Source organism: Orcinus orca, chromosome 1 (assembly GCF_937001465.1).
Source record: "Orcinus orca chromosome 1, mOrcOrc1.1, whole genome shotgun sequence".
Classification (NCBI taxonomy): Eukaryota; Metazoa; Chordata; class Mammalia; order Artiodactyla; family Delphinidae; genus Orcinus; species Orcinus orca.
In genome coordinates, this window is record NC_064559.1 from 31,995,644 (window position 1) to 32,019,409 (window position 23,766).

General features: G+C 59.9%; 1 protein-coding gene and 2 long non-coding RNA genes across 11 annotated transcripts; 1 reads left to right on the forward strand and 2 right to left on the reverse strand.

Moving 5' to 3' along the window:
* Positions 1-1,346: 1,346 nt before the first annotated feature.
* Positions 1,347-19,122, reverse strand: LOC117198597 (uncharacterized). 9 transcript variants are annotated; one of them, XR_007477423.1, is made up of 4 exons: positions 16,967-19,122; positions 14,462-16,859; positions 11,111-14,329; positions 1,347-2,587 (listed from the first exon to the last, which is right to left on the reverse strand). It is a non-coding gene; the product is annotated as an uncharacterized LOC117198597 (long non-coding RNA). The 9 variants fall into 9 exon arrangements; XR_007477426.1 differs by lacking the exon at positions 1,347-2,587 and adding an exon at positions 2,633-10,294; XR_007477425.1 differs by lacking the exon at positions 1,347-2,587 and adding an exon at positions 2,633-10,940.
* A 108-nt stretch (positions 19,123-19,230) lies between these two features.
* GPR37L1 (G protein-coupled receptor 37 like 1) lies at positions 19,231-23,680 on the forward strand. The gene is made up of 2 exons (XM_004285390.3): positions 19,231-20,062; positions 22,377-23,680. The coding sequence occupies exons 1-2, from the start codon at positions 19,475-19,477 to the stop codon at positions 23,181-23,183; spliced, it is 1,395 nt and encodes a 464-aa protein (XP_004285438.1). The 5' UTR covers positions 19,231-19,474; the 3' UTR covers positions 23,184-23,680.
* Positions 20,101-21,733, reverse strand: LOC125964437 (uncharacterized). Its single transcript, XR_007477428.1, has 2 exons — positions 21,419-21,733; positions 20,101-20,729 (listed from the first exon to the last, which is right to left on the reverse strand). It is a non-coding gene; the product is annotated as an uncharacterized LOC125964437 (long non-coding RNA).
* Positions 23,681-23,766: the final 86 nt, after the last annotated feature.

The following is a 23,766-nucleotide window of genomic DNA, read 5'->3' on the forward strand; positions in this document are numbered from 1 at the left end:
TAGCTGTGGCACGTGGGCTCTTCGAGGCATGAGGGCTTCTCTCTAGTTGTGGCGCACAGGCTGCCGAGCACGCGGGCTTAGTTGCCCCGCGGCATGTGGGATCTTAGTTCCCGGACCAGGGATCGAACCCCACGTCCCCTGCATTGGAAGGTGGATTCCTAACCACTGGAGCACCAGGGATGTCCCCAATTAGGTATTCTTGTACCCACTTTTCAACTGAGGAAATTGAGTCCCAGAGAAGTTACATGACTTTCTCTCTTGCCTAGGATTCCTTTAAAGCCCATGGGTCCTGGCTGGGGCTGGTCCTTCCCCCAAGGCCTGTCCATCCTTCCCGGGAGGCTTCACACCGGCCGCACTGGGCCTGCGGGTGGCCACCCCCAGCTTCAGCTGCCCCGGCCTGTGTTCTCTCGCCGTGTCCCCATCCCCTGGCTGTTCTGAGCTTCCCCTCCAGACCACTGCTTCCCTCCTTCTAGGTCTTTCTAGGTCTTTCCATTTCAACAGCTGAAACTCTTAACCCCTGAACAGTCTACTTGCTCAACCCGCCCCTTCCTGAGGCTCCTCCCAGGACCTGTGGCCGCCCTGAGGGCCCCGCTGACCGTCCTGACCTCCAGGCACCATGCCCCACCCCCAACTCAGTAAGTTTCCCCTCCCCCGCCCACGGGCCTCCCAGAGGCCCCTCCCCTCAGCTCTGCCATCTCTCCCCTGTTTGTCACTGTCTCCACCACCTGCTGGTTTCTTGGCCTCATTCTTTATGGATTTGGGGGCCTGCTCTGGGATCTCTCATCCTGCCATTATTTGGGTGATTTCCTAGACCACGGAGACGCCATCCACCCAGTAACCTCCTCGTTCCTTGCCCTCGGCTCCGAAAGTCTTCCCTCCACCGTACGTCAGCTGCCCAGCTCCGTAACCACATCCTGTATTTTGTCATCACTAGGAACTGCCCTGCCGCTTAAATCTTGTATTCAAATGTCCCGTGACCACCCCTCCCCCACATAGTTCTGAAACCTCCAGACTCTGCATCTATCTGCAACTTTCTGCTTCTGTCCTTCCAAATCCAACGCAGACCCTCGGCCTGTCACTCCAGCCCCTCCGAGCCCCTTGTCCTCAGCTAGCCTTTTGCCTAAGTCTTAAGTGTTCTTAACTGCAGACAGTAGCATCCGTTCTATGTTAAGCAAGAGGGGATGTTTTGGCCGATAAAGATGGCTCCCAGGACTGTTGGGAGGGCCCAGATCAGAGTCCCGGCTCAGCTTCCAGGGAAGACCCGTCCAGAGCACATCCACATATCAGGCCCCGTGGAGAAGCTGTGTCAGCCGAGGGCTGCCGCCTGCGCGGCCCCGTCTCCATCCACCAGCCAGCGCAGATCTGCGAGGAGCTTCTCCATGTCAGGAGAGGGACTGGCCCTCGGTCTTTACTTCAGATGCTTTAGTATTGCTCTGCTTTCAAGAACACGCGTTATTTTTATCATTAAAACCGATTTCAAGCAGCTTTGCCCGTTGTAACCTCTTTCCGTATCCAGTGCGACTTCTTCCGCTCGGCACTTCTGCCCAGCGCGCCGCGGTTGCCCGCTACCCGGTTTCCAGCCTCCAGCCACGTGCCTGTTCCCCAGTCCCTCCGACCTGCCTTCCATTCTGCAGCCCCTTGTGCCCCTGACCTCAGCACTCTTCCCTCGGGCCCTCTGCGGCTCCCCACTGCCCTCGGGACCAAGCCTGGATCCTGAGCGCCGACCTCTCTGGCCTCCTCCGCACGCCCCCTGCCATCTAACTCCTGTGAGCTTGTCGATCCCCTCTCCTGGCTCTGGGCTTTTGTAATTACATGCCCTCTGCTGGGAAGGCTCATCTTTGCCTGATGAATTCCTATCCTACCCTATGGAGGTGTCACCTTAGCCGGCACCTCTTCCAGGAAACACTCCCTGACCACACCCCCTGGATTAGCTGCCCCTCCCAGTTGTTCCACAGAGCTCCGTGCCTCGATGTTTTGTCATCGCCGGTCTCCCCAACCACACTGCAAGCTCCCCAGTGTGAGGATTGTGTCTTGTTTGCTGCTTCAGGCCAACACCTAGCAGAGCCAGAGGACGTGCAGTGCCCGTGAAACAACTAAATTAACGAACGTGGCCCGAGTCTACCTAGGAAGCACCATATACACGCACAGCAGGCGCTTACCTTTGTGCCAGTTTTTGTTTTTTAAACCATTTTATTGAGGAATCATCGACATACAATACTCTGCACGTATGTAAATTGTACGATTTGATACGTTTTGACATTTGCATACACCCCTGAAACTAACAGCACGATCGAAAGAGCGGACACGTCCATCCATCCCGAAAGTCTTCCGCAGAGTGAGAGGCAGAACAACGGATTTTAATGTTCCAGGGCACAAAAAGGTCATCGATACGGTTTCCAATTCCTCGTCGCAGCAAACCGCTAAGAGACTCCGCTTGTTGAGTTTTGGTGTCGTGTCAGAGGCATCCACAGTGATGCGAAAAGGCTGTTAAGATACCCCTTGCTTGTGAAGCCCTGTGTCCACGTGAGGCTGGGTTTCATTCAGACACACATCAAACAGCCTATCGAACGCTGACTCCGGCTGTAATCTATAAAGCCAGAGACGAAAGGGATTTGGACAAAATGTAAAACAATGCCGTTATTCTCACTCATTGTTTTATTTGTTTGGGAAAATTTAGGTCTTTAAAAAAAATGTTATTTCTGTAACATAGAGTGGGTTTATTATTGTCATTTAAAAATGGATATTTAAAAAAATTCCTTAGCTCTAATTTCTAATTTGATAAGTAGCGATAGCTGTAACCACATAAACAAAAGCTCTTCGGAGTCTTCCATAATTTTTAGGGGTTGTAAAGGGTCCTGAGACCAAAGCGTTCGATAACAGCTGACATTCAGACCAGTACTTAGGAGAGCAGGCCCTTAGGCTGGGCTGCCTGTGTTTGAATCTGGGCTTCGTTCTTTAGAAGTTTGCAATAGAGGGAATTTGCTGGTGGTCCAGTGGTTAAGGCTCTGCACTCCCAGTGCAGGGGGCCCGGGTTCAATGCTGCAACTAAGATCCCGCATGCCGCAACTAAGACCCGGCACAGCCAAATAAACAAACAAATGAATAACTAAGTAAATAGGGTTTTCCCTGGTGGTCCAGTGGTAAAGAATCTGCCTTCCAATGCAGAGGACAAGGGTTCCATCCCTGGTCAGGGAACTAAGATTCCCGCATGATGAGGAACAACTAAGTCCGTGAGCCACAGCTACTGAGCTCGCGCGCCTCAACGAGGGAGCCCACCCGCCACAAACTACAGGGCCCGCACATCCTGGAGCCTGCGCGCCGCAGCTAGAGAAGAGGAAACCCGCACACCACAATTAGAGAGAAGCCCGAGCTCTGCAATGAAGATCCTGTGTGCCGCAATGAAGATCCCATGTGCTGCAACTAAGACCCGATGTGGCCAAAAAAAATAAGGGGGGAGAAAAAAGAGAAGAAGTGTGCAGTAGAATTTTGGGTAGGTTCGTAATCTCTCTGATCCCTACTTCCACAATATGTAAAATGGGGAGATTATAATGGTACCTACCACAGAAGGGTTTTGAGGACTAAATGCATTAATGCATAGAGAACATTTAGAACAGTGCCTGCCACATAGAAAGTTAGGAATGAGACCTAGAGATGTCTATGAGTGTTAGACATCGAGGGGGATCGGAACACGCCACCCCAAAATGTGCCACTTTGGCATAAAGATTACTTTGAGCTGAAGGCAATTGAAAAAAAGCAGACACAGGAAAGCTCTCTGCCTGTCCCCTGCCTGAAATCGGGGCGTAAATTCCCCTGTGAAGGTGGCCACCTTGGTCCCAGGAAAGGAAGAACACTTTTAGTCGCTGGAGATGGAGATGGTGTCAAGATGCGTCTGCACAAACTAGATGACACTCATCTTCTGTTAGATCCCCGAGATTTACTGCCCCGCAATTTACCTCTTTCTTCTGTCTTCTCTCTTCCCCACAATTTGTTAAAATGGTGTACAAGCCCCCAAGCTAACCACTTCTTTGCATCTTCACTTCTTTTTAAAATTAAGGCAGCTACTTTATTTTGAACAAGAAAGAGGCACGAGCAACTGTAAGCGTCTCCCTAATATGCCAGCTTGTCCACCACAGTGTCCCCCAGCCAGCCTCCCCCACATTTTGGGAGAAAAGCGTCTTCTCTCTGGCCAGTCCTGTTGTCCACTGTCACACATGCACACAAGGCAGGCCTGGCCTCGCCTGGTATCTGCTTAAAGTCCAAGAATCGGGTGCAGGGACTTCCCTGGTGGTCCAGTGGTTAGGACTGCGCTTCCACTGCAGGGGTCTCGATCCCTGGTCGGGGAACTGAGATCCCACAAGCTGAGCGGTGCGGCGAAAAAAAACGCCAACAACAAGAACAAAAAATAAAGAAACAAACAACCAAAAAACAACCAAAAAGCAATAACAGACAAAAACAAAAAAACAAGAATCGGGTCCAGATGGGGCAGCGAAGCGGTTGTGTCTGGGGAAACAAAACTCACTCAGTTAGAGCTGAAGGCGTGAGCTGACACGGGGCCACTGACCACTGATACCAAATCAGAGAAAACAAGTGGATTCGTGCAGATTTGCACAGGGGCTTCCATGTAAATACAAACCAGCTTTATAGCTCCTTTCATTAAAACGTATTCTGATCAAATAATCTTGCGAAGGAAAGCTCACCTAGCCTCAAGCCTACAACATAAAAGCAAGGAGAAGATGACATATTTCCTGCGGCTACCACATTCGGGACCTTCACAAGGGGAACCGGGGTGTGCGAGGCCCCAGGGCACTGGCTCTGCTGTCCGTGCCAACACCCCATGTACTGCCCCCGGGGCCTCAAACTGGTCAGCTAGCTGGCTCTGCGCCGTCCACACAAACAGCTGCATAACCTTCACGATGTTCTCATCCAGGTTGGAGCCGAAAAATCCCTGCAGGAAGAGCGACCATGTCTCCTTTTCCAGGAAAATCTGGATCTACTTGTCCCCTCATCTCTCACATCAAAGTATCCACTGCCATCCGAGATGTAGCGAGTGTCCACATCCAAGTGCCCATGCACCTCACAGAACATCTTACTCTTTTCTTCATAATTTGGTAGTTTATCTTTGTATATGGTTATTACGTCCACCCAAGAGTAGTTTCTATCTTTTCGGATCTTTTCTGGTTCTGGATCATCCCATCTGTCAGCGTCCAGCTTCCGGGGGCCGGGCTCTGTGCTGTGGGGCTGCCCTGGGAGGTCGGCAACTAGTCCGTGTACCAGGCCTGCACCACGGCTGAGCCTGGGACGCCAAGATCACCCTGACCTGCGCCCGACTTGTACCTGTTTTGTTCGTTTGTTGGTTGGTTGGTTGCTTTGGCTGCACTGCGCAGCGTGTGGGATCTTAGTTCCCCAGCCAGGGATCATGCTCTCTCCCCCTGCAGTGGAATTGTAGAGTCTTAACCACTGGACGGCCAGGGAAGTCCCTTCACTTCTTTTCTATGAAGACCTTCATGCATATAAAAATTAAAATATTGACATCAAAGAAAAGCTGTATGCCTTTTCTCCTGTTAATCTGTCTTTTCCTAGTTTAATTTGCAGATACCAGTCACGGAACCTAAGAGGGTAGAGGAAGTATTTCTCCCCCCGACACTCTTACCGTCAGCAGCAGTCGTAGCATGCCAGACAGCCCAGAGAAGCAGACAAAAAGAGTCCTCGAGGTTTAAATCCTTTATTTGAAAGACCTCTCAGCAAGGCTTATCCTACCTGCTGTGGAATGAGAACTGCCCCAGTGACCGTCAAACAGAAGCACACGTTCGGTCTCTGTCTTCAAGGGGTTCGTAACAGGACCAGCCACACGCAGGACGGAGGGAGCCGGTGGGACGTGGACAAAGCTCCAGGACCGTCCCCCACTTACCGACTTGTGGCCCCTGCGGTGAAATGCTTTCATACGTGTTTTCTGACTTTACCCTCACAAGACCCCTGTGCTAGCTGGCAGGGACGGGGCTACGATCCATATTTCCAGATGCAGAACCTGGGATCTAGCTTCTGGGACCGAACGTCAGTGGTAAAGATGAGAAAGGTCCTCAGGGGCCTGTATGGTGTTCCTTCTGAAACACTGGGTGATGTGCATTACGCAGGAGATGGATGGTCTGAACACCGGGCTGAGAGCTGTCTGTCCTGACCGCAGGGCTGGGACCTGCCAAAGAAAGCCTGCTCCGCTGCAGCCGCCTGTGGACCCCACCAGCCCTCATCTCCCCAGCCCACCTCAGCAGGCACCTACCTCACCCCTCTCCCTTCCCCAGCCCCTTTAAAGCAACCACAGGAGATGCCCGCTCTGCACGGTAACATTTTAAGTGTGGCTCACGAGTGCAATCCCGTAACCACCCCACCACGAGTTAGAGCATCTCCTCAGTTTCCCTGGCGCTCTGTCTCCCTGATGTCAGCCAGGGCACCTGATCCCGGAAGCCCAGGGTGTGACGTCACAGGGCTGGACCGGGTCTGCTGGGAGGACGGTCCAGCCTCTGTGCCCCAACGGCATGTCTCTCCCTCCCTAAACCTTTCTCCTCCTGAGGCCTGAGGTCGCAGGTCCGCTGCCCCCCGCTGCTGCTGCGTCTGGATTTGGGCGCTTCCCGGGCTCCCGCGACCCCCCAGCTGCCCTCATCCCAGACCGAGGTCATCACTGCCGCGCCAGTCTGCCTGATTGGCTCCCTCAGGGCCACTGTCTTTTCAGTTCTGTTTTCTGGAGGCTTAGCCCACCCTGTGAGGCTGAATGATGGTCCTGATACAGAGCGAGGTGCCGGCGAGATCCGCCTCGAGGTCCAGGGTGGATGGTTGCCATGATGACTCATCCTCAGTCCCCCTCCCCCTCTCTCCCACCTCACGAAAGCCCCTGGGACAGGAAAGGCCTCCCCATCCGAGTGAGGACTGTGGAGCAGCAGGGCCCCTGCCCGGGGGGTGCACGCAGCCCCGGGGGTGTGGGAGGCCCTGGGACACCCTGCATGTTTGAGGTTCACGTTTGTTCGTGTTTGGGAAGAGGGTCTCCAGGTCTCTGCCCCTTGACCCTGGGCACTGGGGCTGGGGGTTCACTCCCTCACTCGCTCTGGGGGTAACAACCCACCCCTCCCCCCCAGGGACTCTGAGACCCTGGGAGCTTGATTGATGGAAATTTCCTCCACGTTCCTATTGAATTTCTACTGAACTCATCTTTGTACATTTACTGCCCTTTGTTCTCGGCCCTCAGGGTCCGGAGAGGAACTTTCCTCGTGGGGAGGCTCTGCTGCCCTCACAGCCAGCGTGGTCTTTCTCCCCGACAGGTTTCTCTCCCGCTGCCCACCCCCCATCCCCCGTGGCCCCCGCTGGAATGGAGCTCTCCATCAATACCCCACAGCACAGCTGGGAAACGACCACAGGGAAGGGTAACACGAAATCCTTGTTTGGCGAGACGGCATCCTGTCCAGGCCTCTCAGCCTTGGGGAGACTGTAACATTTATTCTTCAAACGCAGACACTCTGGCGGTGACAGGGACACTACGAATGACCAAGACAGGACAGCAGCACACAGCGTGGCTGTCCTGGGCTCCTGGGCTGTGCGGTCAGCCAGGCGCTCTCCCAGGCCCAGATCCCAGAGAGCCCACCCCTTCGTGCTTTCGCGCTGTGGACGTTTCATCTTCCCTCTGCGGGGAGCTCAGACGCAAGAGGTCCCTGGCTCAGGGACGCCTGCAGTCAAACGTGGGAGGTGGCGGATGCTGGGATCAGAAAGGGGATAAGCCCCGGACAAACAGCAAGAAGAAAGGAGCAGAGAGGGCGGCCGGGAGCCCGCAGGAGGCCCTCACCCGCCGGGGACGGCTGTCCGTCTGGGTGAGCCCCCGGTACGAACTGTGAAGAGGCGCGGAGAGGAAGCGCATTGGTTTGGGGTAACACAAAGCTCCGTCCTCCTACTGCCACCCCGAGTGCCGTCTTCCAGAGGCGGTGGCTGAGTAAGCGGAAGGCAGGGACCCTACACTGTTCCGAGCTTTGGCTAATTAACGCTAGAGTCCCCTTCTGGGACATTCCATCGTCCCAAAATTGAGCCCTTGTTGCCACATGCCAGGCCCTGGGCCGGAGTTACACACAAGTCATTCCACTTGATCTTCCCAGCAGCCCTGCGGGGGACCTGTTTACACAGGAGGCTTCGTGAGGCCAGACACCTGCCCAGGGCTCGGCCGAGGTGACAGGCTGAGATCTGCTAGAATGACCCGAAACTCTGAATTCTCTGGATTCCACCGCTCCTAGCCACAATACCAGCAGAGCCAGGGAAGGCCGACTTTACGCTACTCCTGACTTGGCCCGGGAGCTGACTCAGTCGCCCGTGGGAGCAGCCCCGGGAGGTGAGGGGAGCAGGAGGTGGGCAGCAGAGGTGCCTACGAAGTTTCGGGGGTCGGAGCTAGGTCATGGGCCCACGCAAGCTCAGACCCGGATCCCTCGGCCCCCGTCTCCCCGGGTGGAAAGTTACTCCCGGCAGGGTTGGTCCAGCCCAGCCCGTGACGTTACACCACTGGGCGGGGCTTCCGGGGACGGGGGACACCCGGCTGATGTCAGCCCAGTGCCCAGAGCAGCCCCGGGGCTTGACGGCATCTCTGCGATGACTGCAATTGCAAGTCTCTTTCCCCAGCGGGCAGCGGGTCTGACCCGGGCAGGGCAGGGCAGGCCTGCTGGAGTTCTGTTCCCGACTCTGGGATCTGAACCCGCAGCTCAGAAGTCCTGGGACCACTACTATGCTGTGTGTCTATAGACAAGTCACTTGCCCTCTCTGGGCCATCTCTAGGGTGCAGCCTCCTAACTCGATGAAACAAAGAGGTTGTAGGAGAGATTTCTGAGGACCTTTCAGGAGTCCCAAAGGAGGGGGTGTGGGCCTGGTCCCCCACCCTCCCTCCCGCTCCCTTCCCTGGCAGTCGCGGATCGAGAACGTGACTCATGCGCTCCCGGCACCCAAGTTTCAGCCTTGGCCGCCCCAGCCCGGGGCCTTTCCTTTGCTGTTTACTCCAAGGAGCAGGTGTACCTGGGTCACCTCGCCGTGGGCGGGAGAGATGTCGGGCTCTGGGCCCCAGGGACATGGGCGCCATCTGACCCCATCCCTGCGGGTGGCCTGAGGCCGGCACGGGGGTCTGGGCTCCCCAACAAGGGGAGAGATGGGAGGGGCAAGCGGAGGGTGCCGCCCCCGCCAAGGCCCCTCGGCAGGTCTCACCCTCCACCCCCTCCCGCCCCTGCCCGGTGCGGAGTCCCTGGCTATCTGCTTGTAATCTCTCCCGTCTTCCGGCCTCTGTGGCCATCGTGGTTTCAGTTGTCACACGCGCAGGGACGCACACACACACACACCCCAGAGCTGCTTCTCACGTTGAGCTGGGAAGGGCAGACCCACCCAGCCGTGCCAAGAAGGGAGGGCAGGGTGTGTGTGGCGGGGGGGGGGCAGGGGGCCAGCAGCCCAAGTGAACCTGGGGTGGAGGAGGGTCGGGAGAGGTGCGCTCCGGGAAGCCTGGGAGCTGTGGTCAAGGGCAGTGAGTCTGGGGCCTGGCTCGGCCACCACCCCTCCCTGTGACCTCGGTCACGTCATTGCTCTCTGATGCCTCATTCTCCCCGTCTATTCGAGGCGGGGGCTCACTGGGTGAGCTGGGGCGTGCACGGCCCAGAGCCAAAAGCTCCTCGTCTCTGAAGGGGGACAGACACTGTCGGCCGTCGCGGAACAAGGCGACAGCCGGCCCTTCCCGTGTGGGCGGCCCGAGACAACCCCCGCTCCAGACCACAGAGCGGGCGGCAGAGCCAGGCAGGTGGAAAATTCCCCCTGGCGTTCTGCCCAGACGCTGTGCCCGCCTGGCGGGCGGGAGCCGGGTCTACGGCACCGGCGGACAGTCTGGCAGCCACAGGGAGCTGGCCAGGGCCTCCCCAGCTCAGCGGCGCCCCCCACCCAGACACAGAAATTGTGTTCTGCTCAGGTAGGCAGACGGAGGGCGAGGCTCTCGGTGGTTTGCTGAAACCTCGGAGCCTCTCAGAAGTTGCAGGCCGGAGTCAAGGTGGTTGTACGAGGTCCTCCCCGTTCCCAAGACGAGTGGCCCCAGGACCCTAATGGAGGCCTGGCGGCTGCAGCGGTTTGAGTAGCCAGGCGGACAGAGGGCTTTGTCAGGTGTGGAGAGGCGATGTCCCTGTGTCTGCTCCTACTGGCTGCCGGCCTCCACCTGGTGACCTTGGGCAGTGCACGTCCCTGTCGAGGCCTTGCTTTGTCCATTTGGGACGGGGGACAGCCGTCAGGCCCGCCCTCCTGGAAGGACCTGGGAAGTGAAAAGCTCTGTGGGTGCATGTGACGTGGGACTGGGAGGCAGGATGTGTCCGCTGGGCCGCAAGCCCAGGGGTACCTTGTGTCTGAAAAGCCAGGGTGCACCTGCCTCTCTCCTCCTCTCTGCCAGAGCCTCAGAAGATTGCCAAGTTACCATGACAACACCTCCCTGCCCATCTCCCTGGAGACCCTTCCCAGAGCCCGGAGCTGGTTTCTAGAATGTTTACCCACAAACATTTTTATGCTGCTGGTCCGTTCAGGTGGGTCTTTGGGAACTGAGGAAACCCCTTTGTGGCTTTGCCAGGTTTCATTCAGCTGGCAAGCTGGCCCCTCAAATGGCTCCCATGCGGGGCCGTTGGACCCGGGTGGGCTGCAGCGTCAAGGCGCAGCGAGGTCGAGGTGAACCCACGCCCCGCCAGGAAGATTACCCAGAGGGCATGTCCCACTGACCCGGAGTCAGCAGCCCGCGAGTGTCACTGTGACACGGGGAACATTGTCCGTCTGCGCCGGCAGAGAAGGCAGTAAAGATAACGCAGGGCATGACCCCGGCTCCATGACAGCCGCTCCAGGGACCCAACCGCCGTGACTCACTGAGAGCCAATCAGGAGGCTGGGCCAGATGCCTTTTCCAGCCAGACACACCTGGAACATGCCAGCCATCTGTTGGACCACACCCCTGCCCCGGCCGTTCAGGAGAGAAATATAAATCTCCTTATACAGCTGCATGTGGTGAGCTCTGTGAGTCCGCCATGGAGGGCGACACACGCTGCCCCGTCCTGAGCACAGAGGCCCACAGACGCATAGACGCGCACCTGCACAAGTGAGATGGGCGCTCCCTCCTGCCCCTGCCAGGGTTGCCGCCATCTCCATTTCCCTCCACCCCCTGGTGCAGATGGGCAAAGGGAAAAGGTCCTGCAGGTCGCAGTGTCCAGTGCCAGCTTTCTATAGGCTGTTAGGCCAAAAGGGGTCCAGAATTCTCCCTCATCCTCTGGAAAAACAAAAAACAACCAACAAAAGCAAACAGGCAAAACGTCACCTCGGCGTCGTCCACGGAAGTTCCTCTGGGAATTCTGGGGTTGGAAGGGACTGAGAGTTCCCCTAGCAAAGCCACGTTTCATAGGTGAGGGTCGGGGGCCAGTGAGGGTCCTCCCCCCAGGGGAGGCAGGGGCCCGTGCTGTTGGCCAGGTGGTCTTGCCCAAGTTCCAGGAGCCCGGCCAGACTTTGGCCTCGTGGGCCCACCCTGGAGGGCGTCCTGGGCCGTGGCGGTCAGACACCCCCAGAGGGAGACCTGGAGAAAGGCAACGCATCCTGGGACACGCCGAGGGCCAGGAGGATGGACCTCCTGTCGGTTCCGCCGTCAGAGGCCCAGGCCGAGACCAAGCGCTGCTGCTGGTCATACGCACGTGGCTGCACGCGGAGGGATGTCCGTACAGGGAGACGGCACAGTCGAGGTCGGTTTCAGAGTAACCCTGGAGGTTGAGGAAACCCGCACTCACCTTTTCAAGCCCCCGGGTTTTGGGGTGCTTTTGTTGTGAGTCCTGAGCCCTGAGCATGGCCTCGGCTGGAGGCAGCACGGCCCTGCTGTGTAGGAAGTGACACAGCGTCAGGATGTCAGGGGCTGTGCTGGGCCGGGTCAGCAGGCACCTGCCTCCCTGAGTCTGTGCTCATGTCGGCGCAGCAGAGGACCTCCTCCCAGCTCCTAAGATTGAGGACCCAACCCAGTGCAGTCTGCAGACCCGCAGACTTTGTGCTGGTCTGGACAGGAGAGAGAAAAAAGTGAGTCCAGGGGGGGTCAGGAGGGGGCCAGATTCGACCCCCGCAACCAGGGACGTCCAGAGTGCGGGGGTCTTGCCTGGGCCGGAAGCCATTCTCTTCGTCCACAGGTCGTCTCACCCCAGGTCTGGGGCAGCTGGCTTGGCCCTGCTTGTTCCTGCAAGCAGAGGCTGGGCTGCGATTCCGGGTGGGAAAGACCCGGCCGCGGTGAGGGCTCCAAGGTTGTCCCTAGCCTCCCTTGCATACAGGGAGGAAATCCACCCCGTCTTTCTCCCCTCCTTTGAAGCACTGCCCCCCTCTTCACCCCAACCTGGGCAATGACTGAGTAGGGCATGCAGTGACTTTTCACCCTAGGAGGGGCCCTCAGATGCTGGGCTCCTGGCCGCGTGGCCCCAGGGCCCTCAGCGCTCTGAGTCACAGCCCGTTTCCAGGCAGGCCAGACGGCAGGCCCAGGCCCTCCCAACACGGGGGCTCCGGGGGACCGCGTGCACGTAAGGGTCCGGGGCCACCCGAGGGTGGCTCTTCGTGGGACCAGGGGATGAGGAGGGTGTGAAGGAAGAGGTGGGCGTTTATGAGGAGCCCACTTTGTGTCGGGAGCGCCCCTTAGCCATGCAGTTTGACGTTCAGTACAACACTTTGAGGGAGGGTTTACAGCCAGGAAGGCTGAGGGTCAGAGGTAAGGTGACTTGCCCCGGGCCACACAGCCTGAACCCTGCGTGGCTCCATCTCAGGCTGTGTCTGGACCACCCTCCGACCCCAGAGGGGGAGGAAGTGAGAGCAGCTCTTGGGCTCAGAAGGTCCCCAGAGCAGAAGCCCAGCCATCCTCCCTCAGCACCCCAGCCTGTGCCCTGATGCCAGCCGGGCAGGTGCCACCCGGGGGGGGCCGAGCCCTCCTCCTCTACTCGGCTCCGTGTTCGTTTGTGCTGAGCCTGGCTGGCAGCTTGTGGCAGGACATCAGGGCGAGAAGGCCGAGAGGACATGGCCTGGGCACCTGGCACTGAATAATCTGCTCGTCTCAGCCCCGCCGCCTAAGGCTGTGTGAGTGGAAGGGGGCGCCAGTGCCAGCACCTGGGGGCGAGGGGCGAGGGGCCTGTGCTGTCTGGAGCTCACCTGTCTCCCAGACCCTCACCACCCTAGCAGAAGCTGCAGTGGCTTCCTGCAGGCCCCCCTGTCACAGTCACAGCCGGGCCTCGGCTCTCCCAGAAGATTTCATTCCGACCCTCCCTGCCCACCCCAGGGCTCTGGAACCAGGTTCCGGACTCCAGAGAGCCCTCTAGCTGCCCGAGGATGGGAACCGCGTACAGGTTTCTGTAGGGAGAGCTACAGAATGTGCAGGGACTCAGGTGCCCTCCTGCCGGGGATCACCTGGGGGGGGGGGGGCAGACGGGGAGGAACAGGGTGGGGGGTTGCCCTGCATGGGCTTCCCAGGCTCCTCCAGCCTCACCCCACCCTTTCCCTGCCCCTCAGTTCCTGGCCTTGCAATGCTGGGGACCAGGCTCCCTCCTCCCGCTGGGTGGCCCTCTGCTCCACCAGCAGGTGGGATCTTTCTGGAATCACCCTTTCCTCCCCACCAGCCACCTTCCTGCTGGAACTTTGGCTCCACCTCCTTTCTGCCAAAGGAGCCCCCCCTCTTCCACCCAGACTCTGTTCCAGGAGAAACCCCTTCTTCTGCTTTTTTTTTTTTTTGTGGTATGCGGGCCTCTCACTGTTGCGGCCTCTCCCGTTGTGGAGCACAGGCTCCGGACACGCAGGCTCAGCGGCCATGGCTCACGGGCCCAGCCGCTCCGCGGCATGTGGGATCTTCCCGGACGGGGGAACGAACCCGCGTCCCCTGCATCGGCAGGCGGACTCTCAACCACTGCGCCACCAGGGAAGCCCATGGGAGAAACCCCTTCTAAGGCTCGTCTCTAGGAAACGTTCTTTGATTCCCCAAGACCGGCCGCTTGGCCCCAGCATTCCCGTCTGGTCACCCTCACACACCTCCACCTGTTCTCCTCCTTATGGAGTTGAATTTATGTCTGCTGACCGCTTCTCCCACCCGGATCCTGGGTGTGTTCTGCCTCCTCCAGGGGACACGTGGATTTTCCTGGAGTCACATTTCTAATAAAGGAGCAACTTCCACTTTCGAGCCGTCTAAAACTGGACGGGGCTGCCTGGGATGGAGTGACCTCTCTGTCAACGGAGGCTTCAAAGGTGGCTGGTTGTACATTAGTAGCAGGTGCTTTTGAGTCTGGAACATAGCAGGCATCGGTAAACATCTGTTAAATAAAGGCCAGCATCACTCACTCGCCTCCTACAGCGTATAAGTATCTCATAAAAATCTGGGATTTTGTTCTGATGGGGCCAGCCAGTTGGGTCCCAAAGTTATGCTGCTGTGGGAGGGTCCTTACCGGGAGATGCTAACCTGGAGGGCCATCTTTAGGTAAGAGGACCTGACTTCACCACGGGAAGAGAGCCTCGTCTATGGTGAGCTCAGGGTGCTGAGTGCTGGCCGGAGCTCAGCGGAGGTGCCCTGGGGTCTGGAGGGCGGGATGACACGTTGCAGGCCAGATTAGCGGCTCCTCATAACAGGCTGTGCTTATCTCACCGTGGCATCCTGAGCCCTTCCCCGTGTTTGAACATCCCAGCCTCTTCTAGGCTGGGCTGTGGGAGACAGAGGGGAGGTGATGAGACCTGATTGGAACATGACAGTCTGGGAGAGCCAGCACCATGCTGGGGAGAGTCCCAGGGAAGGAGCATCTTGGGGTGGTGCGAAGTCTTCCCACTGACCATCTGGGCTGCTGTAAGGCTTCCTTCTGTCGAGGAGGCCAGGGGTTTCCTTCACTGAGGGGACGTTGGGATCCCCGAGCAGAGAGGACTTGGTGAGTAGTTCTGTGCCTCTGCTGACTGTGTGTTCTTTTTTCCTTACACACACGTTCCAAGCAACTCCTGGATGCCAGGCGCTGAGGAAGCAGACGGGGAGACAGGCCCTGCTCGTCAGAGTTGGGTGGGTCTGAGGTCCAGGAGCTCCCCACGTCAGCATTCCCTGTGTCTGCTCCCTCCTACAAGCTCAGCCTCCATTCCACCCTGTCTGTTCGATGCAGCGGGCGTTCCTGAGGCACTGCATCGACATCCTCTGGAGGGTTTGCTGAAGCGTGGGGTGCTGGTCCCGCCCGAGTGTCTGCTTGAGCCGGCGTATCAACCAGCTCTCCAAGGCGGGCGATCCAGGGACCACGCTCAGTACAGTGGAAACCTTGCCTTCACAATGCCCACATTCTACTGCAACAGCGTCCTTGTGAGACCTCAGGTCCCGGTGATACTCCTGACCTTTTACCCAAGAGAAGGCTGAAGGGCAGAGAGATTCCAGGATGTCACGGCACCCTCTCCTTTTCCCGTGTCCTTCCTCACAATTTATAGTTATGCTATTTGGGGGTTAGTTTGTTCAGTGGCCGCCTCCTTCCTTGAATGTGAATCTCGGGGGGCAGAGGTCATGCGCATGTTGTTCACTGTTTCCCGAGTGTCTACGACAATGCCTGGCGCACAGTAGGTGCTCAGCGGGCATTTGATGGCTGGCTCGTCCTAGAGTTGGGAGCGGGTCCTGACCATCTGACTTTTAGAAGCACACCTAACCATGGCCCTTCACCTGTCCCCCAGTGCCCCTGGGCCGCAGGAGCCCGGAGCCCAGAGGGCTGCCACAGTGGGGTCCCGAGGACACCCCACCCAGGTCTGGTGCCAGATGGAGGGGAAGGTGTGCGGTGGGGGAGGACTTGTCTCAAATTTACCCCCCGCCCCCACCTCTTTGGCTGCCTCCTACCTCTCTGTCCTTCAATTTCCAAATCTGTAAAGTGAAGGTAATGACAGCACCTGCCTCGTGAGGCTGTGGTAATAAGCGAGTTACCATGGCAACAGCTAATCCTCATCTAGTGCTTCCTGTGTACCAGACACTGTTCTAGTGATGGACATAGACGAGCCCATTTAGTCTGTTACTGTCCCCTCGTTACAGCCGAGGCCCAGAGAGGTTCAGTACTTGCCCAAAGTCACACAGCTCGTAAGTGGCAGAACCGTTGAAGAAGTCATACCTGGACTGTGTGGTTCCGTTCGCTGGACAATGCTGGCTAGTGGAACTTGTTCAAGAAAACGTCAACTCTGAACTGTCTTCTCAGGCGGCACCGCCCTGGCAGCCCCAAGGCCCTCAACGCGCTCCACGCCAGGGGACAGCCCCAGTCCTGCTCCCACCGCCTCCCGCCCCAGGACCTTCCCTGGCCAGCTCACTGGGGAATTCCCAGGGGGCAGGATGGGGAATTCCGGGGATGGAGGAGAGCCCGTCCTAAGGGCTGGGAAATCTCCGCCTTCCACGTGGCCTGCCTCTGAGTAGGGGACCAGCTTGGTCCAGGACAGGAGTTTCGGCTGGGGAGGCCGACCTGCGAGGGGGCCGAGTTGGGCACCCCAGGAGGGTGGGGTGGAATGGCAGGTGCATCTCCACAGCCCCCGAGGTCGGCCCGGGGAACCCACCCGGTGGAGACTCCGACAGCCGCAGGGTCTGTGGGCAGGGCTCAGAGCGCAGGCAGCCCTGAACTTCCATCTCTGAACATTTGGTTCCACCTAGTGGCCTCTGACATCCCCACTGCCCCAAAGAGCCAAGGGAGCCCAGGACTGGCAGGCGGGGTGCCCTCGCAGCGGCCAGGGTTTACAGAACTCCCGCCCCGAGGTGCAGTCGGGAAGCAGCAGAGGGCTGACGGGCTGGGGTCGGCGCTGTGCTGGTGTGTGCCTGGCCCTGGCGCTCGATTTCCCTGGTTGCAGTTTCCACATCTGAAAAATACGAGAGTTGGTGTAGAGCCTCTTCAGGATCCCTTTTGAACTTCTGTCAGGCTACGCAAAGGAGTGGCTAAGAATTTCAGCTTTGGAGTTGGACAAACCTGCAATTTGGATCCCAGCTGTGTGTCCTTGGGAAAGTTACTTTCCCTCTCTGAGCTGGGGTAAGAATGTAAAGATGAAGTATGATGATTCTACCAAGCGTTTACGGTGGCCTGGCACTGGTGAGCGCTCACTAAATGGCTGGTGATGACTCTGTTTGCCCGAACCACCACGAGGCAGGTGCTGGGTTTCAAGGACAGCAGCTAAGTGCCGGGAGCCGCAGGTGTGAAGGCGCTGACTTGCTGCGGGGTGGGCTGGGGGGCAGCCCTCCAGGATTCGGGAAGCACATTCCGAGGGTGGACCCCAGGATGCTCAGACCCCGTGCATCTCCTGCAGTCCTTCCTCGGCCCTTTCCTGAGGCCGGAGAGGTGGAGGTAGGAGGCCTGGCCTCCCTCTGCCGTGGAGGCTGGGGCGGCGACAACGAAGGGGCCAGTTTGGTCCTTGTCTGATTTCTCGATGGGCCTCTCATCTTCGCTGTGACACTCTGAGGCCCAGACAAGCCCGGCCCTGCAGCCCCCATGTCCCTGTTCCCACACGAAGAATAAACAAGAAGAAGGCTGAAAGGTAAGATCTTCCAGAAGCCCAAGATGCTTCCCTTATCTTGCCTGAGGATGCACGAGGTTTTTCTTCCTCCACCTCCTCCGTCCCCTTTCCCTGGACCCCTGTTTTCACACAGCACGTTGGGCCTCTGGGTAGGACAGAGCTTTCTGGTCAGAAGGTCTTCTCGGAAAGTCAGTTCTGGGTTGGTCCCACTCCGGGAGCCCCGGCTGGTGTCTGCTGACGGACTGTGAGTGACCTTTGTCTCTGGCCACCCAGATGGCGCGCCTTCCCTCTCTGGCCTCGAGGGAGCGGGAACCCAGCCACTTCCTCTCCTCACTTTCTCTTCGTTTTCTCATGAGTGTGGGAGCTCCTGGGGCCTCACCCTGCGCCCTCCCCGCTAAGTGTCTGCACAGCCCTGGGCAGCCGCAGCCCCACCTCTACCCCCGTACCTCTGCATCCTGCTGCAGCCTTTCTCTTAGGCCGCAGGTGCCTCTTTCCTGCATCTCTACCCAGACCACTCACCTGCACAAGCAGAGGTTTTCGCCCAACCTCACACCAGACTCCTCACCTTTCCTGCCCAGGTGAGTGTCTCGCTGTCACCGCTTTGACCTGTCCCTCCCACGCACAGCCTTCGGCTTTCCTGGACTCCGCTTCTCACCATCTTCTAGACAGCTGCGTCTTGACAGGTGCCCCTGCCCCGGGCTGCGTGACCCCAGCCGTCGTCAGGGATCCTCCCCAGGGACGTGCTCAAGCCACGTCCTCTGCTCCGCAAGCCGCAGCCCCCCAGTTCCTCCAAGGTAAGGCGTACACCCCGGGCCTGGAGTACAAGGCCCTTCCCGGTCCTTCCTCTGCTCGCCTCCCAGGCTCCTTGCCCTCACGCCCCTCCCTGCTCCCTTGCTGGCCGCCTTGCTGTCCTTGAGCTGCACCCTGCTGTCCCACCCCCGTGGCTTTGCAAATGCTGCTTCTCCCTGAGCACCCTTCCTTCCCTGTTGTCTGTCTGGGGAGCTTGAAGCCGCTCCTCAAGGTCCATTTAAAAGTCACCCCCTCTGGGAGGCCTTCCAGATGCCTCCAGCCTCCTCCGGGTTCCCTTGCCTTTCATAGCATCCATCCCTAAGCTATAATTATTTATTTACATATTTATTCCCCCCCCCCCCCCCCCCCGCCCTGCACTGAAGGCTCCTTGATGGCAGAGGTCTTTTAGGTTTTTGTACCGAGTGTCTAGAACCCAGCAGGTGCTCAGGAAAGACCTGTTGCTGCAAACGTCCGCCCGCCTTGTGTCCGGATCAGAACGCGGTGCTTTAAGTTTCGGGCGGCCGTTCCTTTCAGGGGAACTTTGTGTGGTTCGCGGGAAGCAGGTGGACCCGTGCCCACTGAGAACAGCGATGGTCAGAAGGTCTGGAGTCAGGCCCAGGCCCCGGGCCAGCTGGGCCAGGTTTAGCTCTGGGTAAGTGACTGGCCACCTCTCCAGCCCGAGACACGGGAATGAGGGCTCTCGCCCCGCAGGGCCGTGGTGAGGGTTCATCCAGAAGCCGGCTGAGTGTGGGATCTCATCAGTTCAGTAAATGACAGCGACAGTGATTATCCAGCCTCCTGAGGAGGGGCCGGCGCCCTGCCTCCACCCCACCCTGCCCCCGCCCCCGCCCCCGCCCCCGCCCCCGCCCCCCAGGACCCCAGCGTCTGAGGCCGGGGGCGCCCGGCCTCTGGGGGCCCGCACAGGTCTGAGCGCTGCTGCCCGGGGGGCCCGGGGAGGCGTGTCCTGCGGATGGCACAGAGCGCCCTGTGTCCAGCAGAGGGCCCAGCCCTGCCCTGACTGGTGGCTTAGGGGTGGGGATGGAGGGGGTGCCGGAGCCGGCTGGCAATGCCAGACGCCCGATGGGGGCGGGCCCACCGGCCAGCTGCCCGTCGAGTCGGCCCTGCACTCGGTCCGGCCTCGCCTCCGCTTGTGGGCAGCCACTGCCGCTCATCCGGCCATGCGGTGGCCGTGGCCTCTGGCCATCTGTCTCGCTGTGGCGTTAGCGGCAGGTCCCGGCAGGGTCCCCGGGGGCGTCCCCCTGCGCCGGGGCGGGCGTGGCACCGAGGAGGAGGCCAAGGGGGTGCAGCAGTATGTGCCCCAGGAGTGGGCTGAGTACCCCCGGCCCATCCGCCCCACCGGGCCGCAACCCACCGAGCCCCAGGTGGCCGCCAGCGCCCACCCGGACCGGGCCGTGGTCCCTGGGGGCAGCAGGCAGGAGCCTCGGGGCAACACGACGGGGACGCCGGGCCGGCGGCTGCAGATCCAGAACCCCCTGTACCCGGTGACGGAGAGCTCCTACGGGGCCTACGCCGTGCTGCTCCTGGCCCTGGCGCTGTTTGCAGTGGGCATCGTGGGCAACCTGGCGGTCATGTGTATCGTGTGGCACAGCTACTACCTGAAGAGCGCCTGGAACTCCATCCTCGCCAGCCTGGCTCTCTGGGACTTTCTGGTCCTCTTCTTCTGCCTCCCTGTTATCATCTTCCACGAGATCACCAAGCAGAGGCTGCTGGGTGACGTGTCTTGCCGGGCTGTGCCCTTCGTGGAGGTGAGTGTGTGTCCCGCTAGAGCCCACGGGGTGGTGGTGGTGGGGCGCTGCCGGAGGTGGGCTGCGAGGGTGTGCGAGGCCCCGCAGGCCTGGGGCTCTGTCTCGCTGCTTCTCCCCCAAGACAAATGCAGGATTGGCTCCTGGGAGCTCTCAGGTATCCGAGCGAGCAGGCGGGTGTCAGGGCCCTGGGGTCAAGTCTGTGTCCACTCCCGGGAGTGCAAACACGGAAGGAAGGAAAGACCCTCCCTCACTGCGACTCTCGTTGCCGCCATCACCGTCAGACGTCTCCTCCATCCTCTGGAAGGAGAGAGCTGGTTCTGGGGCTGCAGCTAAAGCAGGGGCTCTAGCGTCAGCTTCTGTCCCTGGCGTATTGGGGCGTCCCTGGGCAGGTCACAGCTCCCCTCCCATTTCACTGTCTCCTGACCAGAGGGTAGACCACTTGGCCCTCCAGCTGCGGCTCCAAGGTGCCCACTGGCCCCACCTCGGGGAACTTCCACGCTGGGATGAGCACGTGGGTGTTGATAGATGTGTTGCTCACACGGATACAGCTTAATCAAAACAGTGCAAAGATACACCAATATGTGTGCATTTACGTGGGACACAGCAAGGCCAGCATGTCTGCCCAGGAACGGGAAATCAGCCTGCGGCATTCTGCATGTTACTTACGCTGTGGGAGGAGGAAGAATGAGCGCCAGGGTGACTGTGGCCTCCCTCCCCGCAAACACTGCTTTCCCCCCGAGACAATGGGAGATGCTGAGTGAGTGGGCAGCCGGCCTGGGTGGGGAAGGAATTAGGATCAGCGTCTGGACACTGTCCTATTCCCAGCTCTGTCCCCGTCCCGTGACTTAGCGATGGTTTCATATCCAGACACACTGTCTGAGGCTCAGCGGGCGGTACAGCCCTTTCCTGACCTTCCCAGCCCAGGGGGACCACCTAACGGTGGCCCCAAGTTGCTCAGACCTGAAAGAGGCCCTCCGGCCGGGGACAGCCCTTGCATCTTAGTGACCTGGCACTCAGAGGCCAGGAGAGCTGTGGGAGGTCAGAGCCAGGGCCTTGGAACTGGGCAGACTGGGTCAGAGCCCGGGCTCTGCTGAGTGGCCGTGGTTAGCCACTTAGCCTGCCCAAACCTCTGCTTCCCTCTCTGTGAGTCGGGGCTGACCGCCATCACCATAGCTGAGTGAGTCCCTGAAGGCTCACATGTGTGACGTCTACAAAGGGCTTAGAACTGAAATAATTTAGTACGTGGTGGATTTTACTGGGAAAGGTCTAAGACCCCTGTGAGCGCTTGTCTGCATGGAGCTGGCGGCCGAGGAGAGCCCGGCCCTGCCCCCTGCCCGACTGTGGGTCCCAACACACCTGATACTCAGGCTGCCGCCTAACCCCCTCCACGGCCTGGAGGACAGAGGTGACCCCTGAGCCCTCCCTGGAGGCTGGGGTGACGGGTGAGAGTAGAGGGACGAATGCACCGCCCAGCACCCTTTTGTAGGGAGGCCCCAGGAGACCCCAGGAGGGAACAGGAGGCAGCTAAATACAGCTTGGGGCCATTTTTGAGATGCAGGAAAGGAGAGGGCGTGTTGTTTAGCCTGAGCCCTGGCCTGGGGCCTGCCTGGAGATGGGGCAGGAGCCAGCCGGAGAGGGGAGTGCTTGGACGGAGGGGGAACTGAGCACAGCCCTGAGTGTGCCCAGCCATCATCTGAGCTGGGAGCACCGCCCCAGCCCCGTCACTTCTCTCTGCCACTTTCTTCCCTGCTGCTCTGGCTTCCTCTCTGCTCACAGGGTGGTTTTCCTGTGTGCTCTGTGAGCTGCCTGCGGGGAGTGGGCACAGGCCCACTGCGTCCCCACTCGGGCTGGCCCTGGGCCTCTCCGGGCAGGGCGAGGAGGGTGGGAGAGTGTATGCCCTGCACCCCCAAGGCCACTCCCCCCATGGACGTGGTGGCTGAGGCCATCCAAGCACCCGCAGGCCCAGGAGCCCTACGTCTCCGTCCATGTTTGTCCTCAGAGATGATTTCCCAAAGTCTCAGGAGCACAAGGGGCTGTAGGGCCTAGGTCGCTCGTCCCTGGGCCCAGAGGCAAGGCAGCGGGCGGCAAGAATCGGGCGGCCGGCAGGGGAACTTCAGCTCTGCCGTCCACCAAGGCCCTGGTCCTGCCTGAGCCCGGTCTGTCCCGTCAGACCCTGGCCATGAGATCTGAAATGCCCCTGAATGGCGGTGCCACCACTGTCCTTCCCACGCCTGCCGTGCGCTTCCAGTCTGAGCCAGCCCCTCGGTTGCCTGGGGCTGACCCCCGCCTCTCCCCCCACCACGCCCCCTCGCAGGTCTCCTCTCTCGGCGTCACCACCTTCAGCCTCTGCGCCCTGGGCATTGACCGCTTCCACGTGGCCACCAGCACCCTGCCCGAGGCCAGGCCCATCGAGCCGTGCCCGTCCATCCTGGCCAAGCTGGCGGTCATCTGGGTGGGCTCCATGACGCTGGCTGCGCCCGAGCTCCTGCTCTGGCAGCTGGTACAGGAGCCCGGCCCCGCTGCGGGCCCCGTGGATGCGTGCGTCATGAAGCCCTCCGCCCGCCTGCCCGAGTCCCTCTACTCGCTGGTCTTGACCTACCAGAACGCCCGGATGTGGTGGTCCTTCGGCTGCTACTTCTGCCTGCCCGTCCTCTTCACGGTCACCTGCCAGCTGGTGACGTGGCGGGTGTGGGGCCCGCCCGGCAGAAAGCTGGAGTGCCGGCCGGGCCAGCAGGAGCGGCGCGAGGGCCAGCTCAGCGGCACCGTGGTGGGCCTGACCGCCGTCTACACCCTCTGCACCCTCCCCGAGAACGTGTGCAATGTCGTGGCCGCCTACCTCTCGGCCACGCTCACCCGCCAGACCCTGGACCTCCTGGGCCTGGTCGGCCAGTTCGCCACCTTCCTCAAGGCGGCCGCCACGCCCGTGCTCCTCCTGTGCGTGTGCCGGCCGCTGGGCCGCGCCTTCCTGGACTGTTGTTGCTGCTGCTGCTGCGAGGGCTGCGGCGGGGTGGCAGCCACCGACGGCCCCGATGCCAAGCTCCAGACGGGGCTGTCCACCTCTGTCTACTTCCACAAGCCCCGGGAGGCGCCCCCGCTCCTGGCCCTGGGCACGCCCTGCTGAGGCTGGCCGGCCGTGGCAGGGGGAGCTCTGTCCAGAGATGGACTCGGCTCCCCCGGCTGGGGTCTGGGTATGTCGGAGCCCCCGGCCGAGCCCCTTCTCGGGGGCGGCCCGCCTGTCCTCTTGCTGGGGGGCGGTGATCCCCCAGGTCCTCAGAGCTGCCCAGAGACTCTCCATCCCACCGGCTGGGAGCCAGAACCTCACCTGGTCCCAGCCTCACTCTCCCCTCTCCATCTGGAGCCCGACTACACTTTACTTTGCCCCTCTCGGCATCGCCCATCCTGGACGGGGGCCTTAGGGGCCAGCAACCGGTCTCTTTTCTGCACAGGATGGGCCCAGCCCTGGACGCCCCCTCCAGGTGCCGTCTTTTCTCCAGGAGCATTTCTGTCTCTGTCCTCCTCCTTCTCTGACGTACCCTGGTTGCCCGGTCCCCCCCAATCCCGGTCAGGTGCTCCCCTGTAGAAGACCCTTCTTGGAAAACAATAAACTAGGTAGAACTACCCCTGTGCCCACGGGCCTTTCTTGTGCCACATCCCGGCAGTGCCCTCCTGGCCACCTTTGGCCCTTCCTGGCCTGTGGCTGGTGT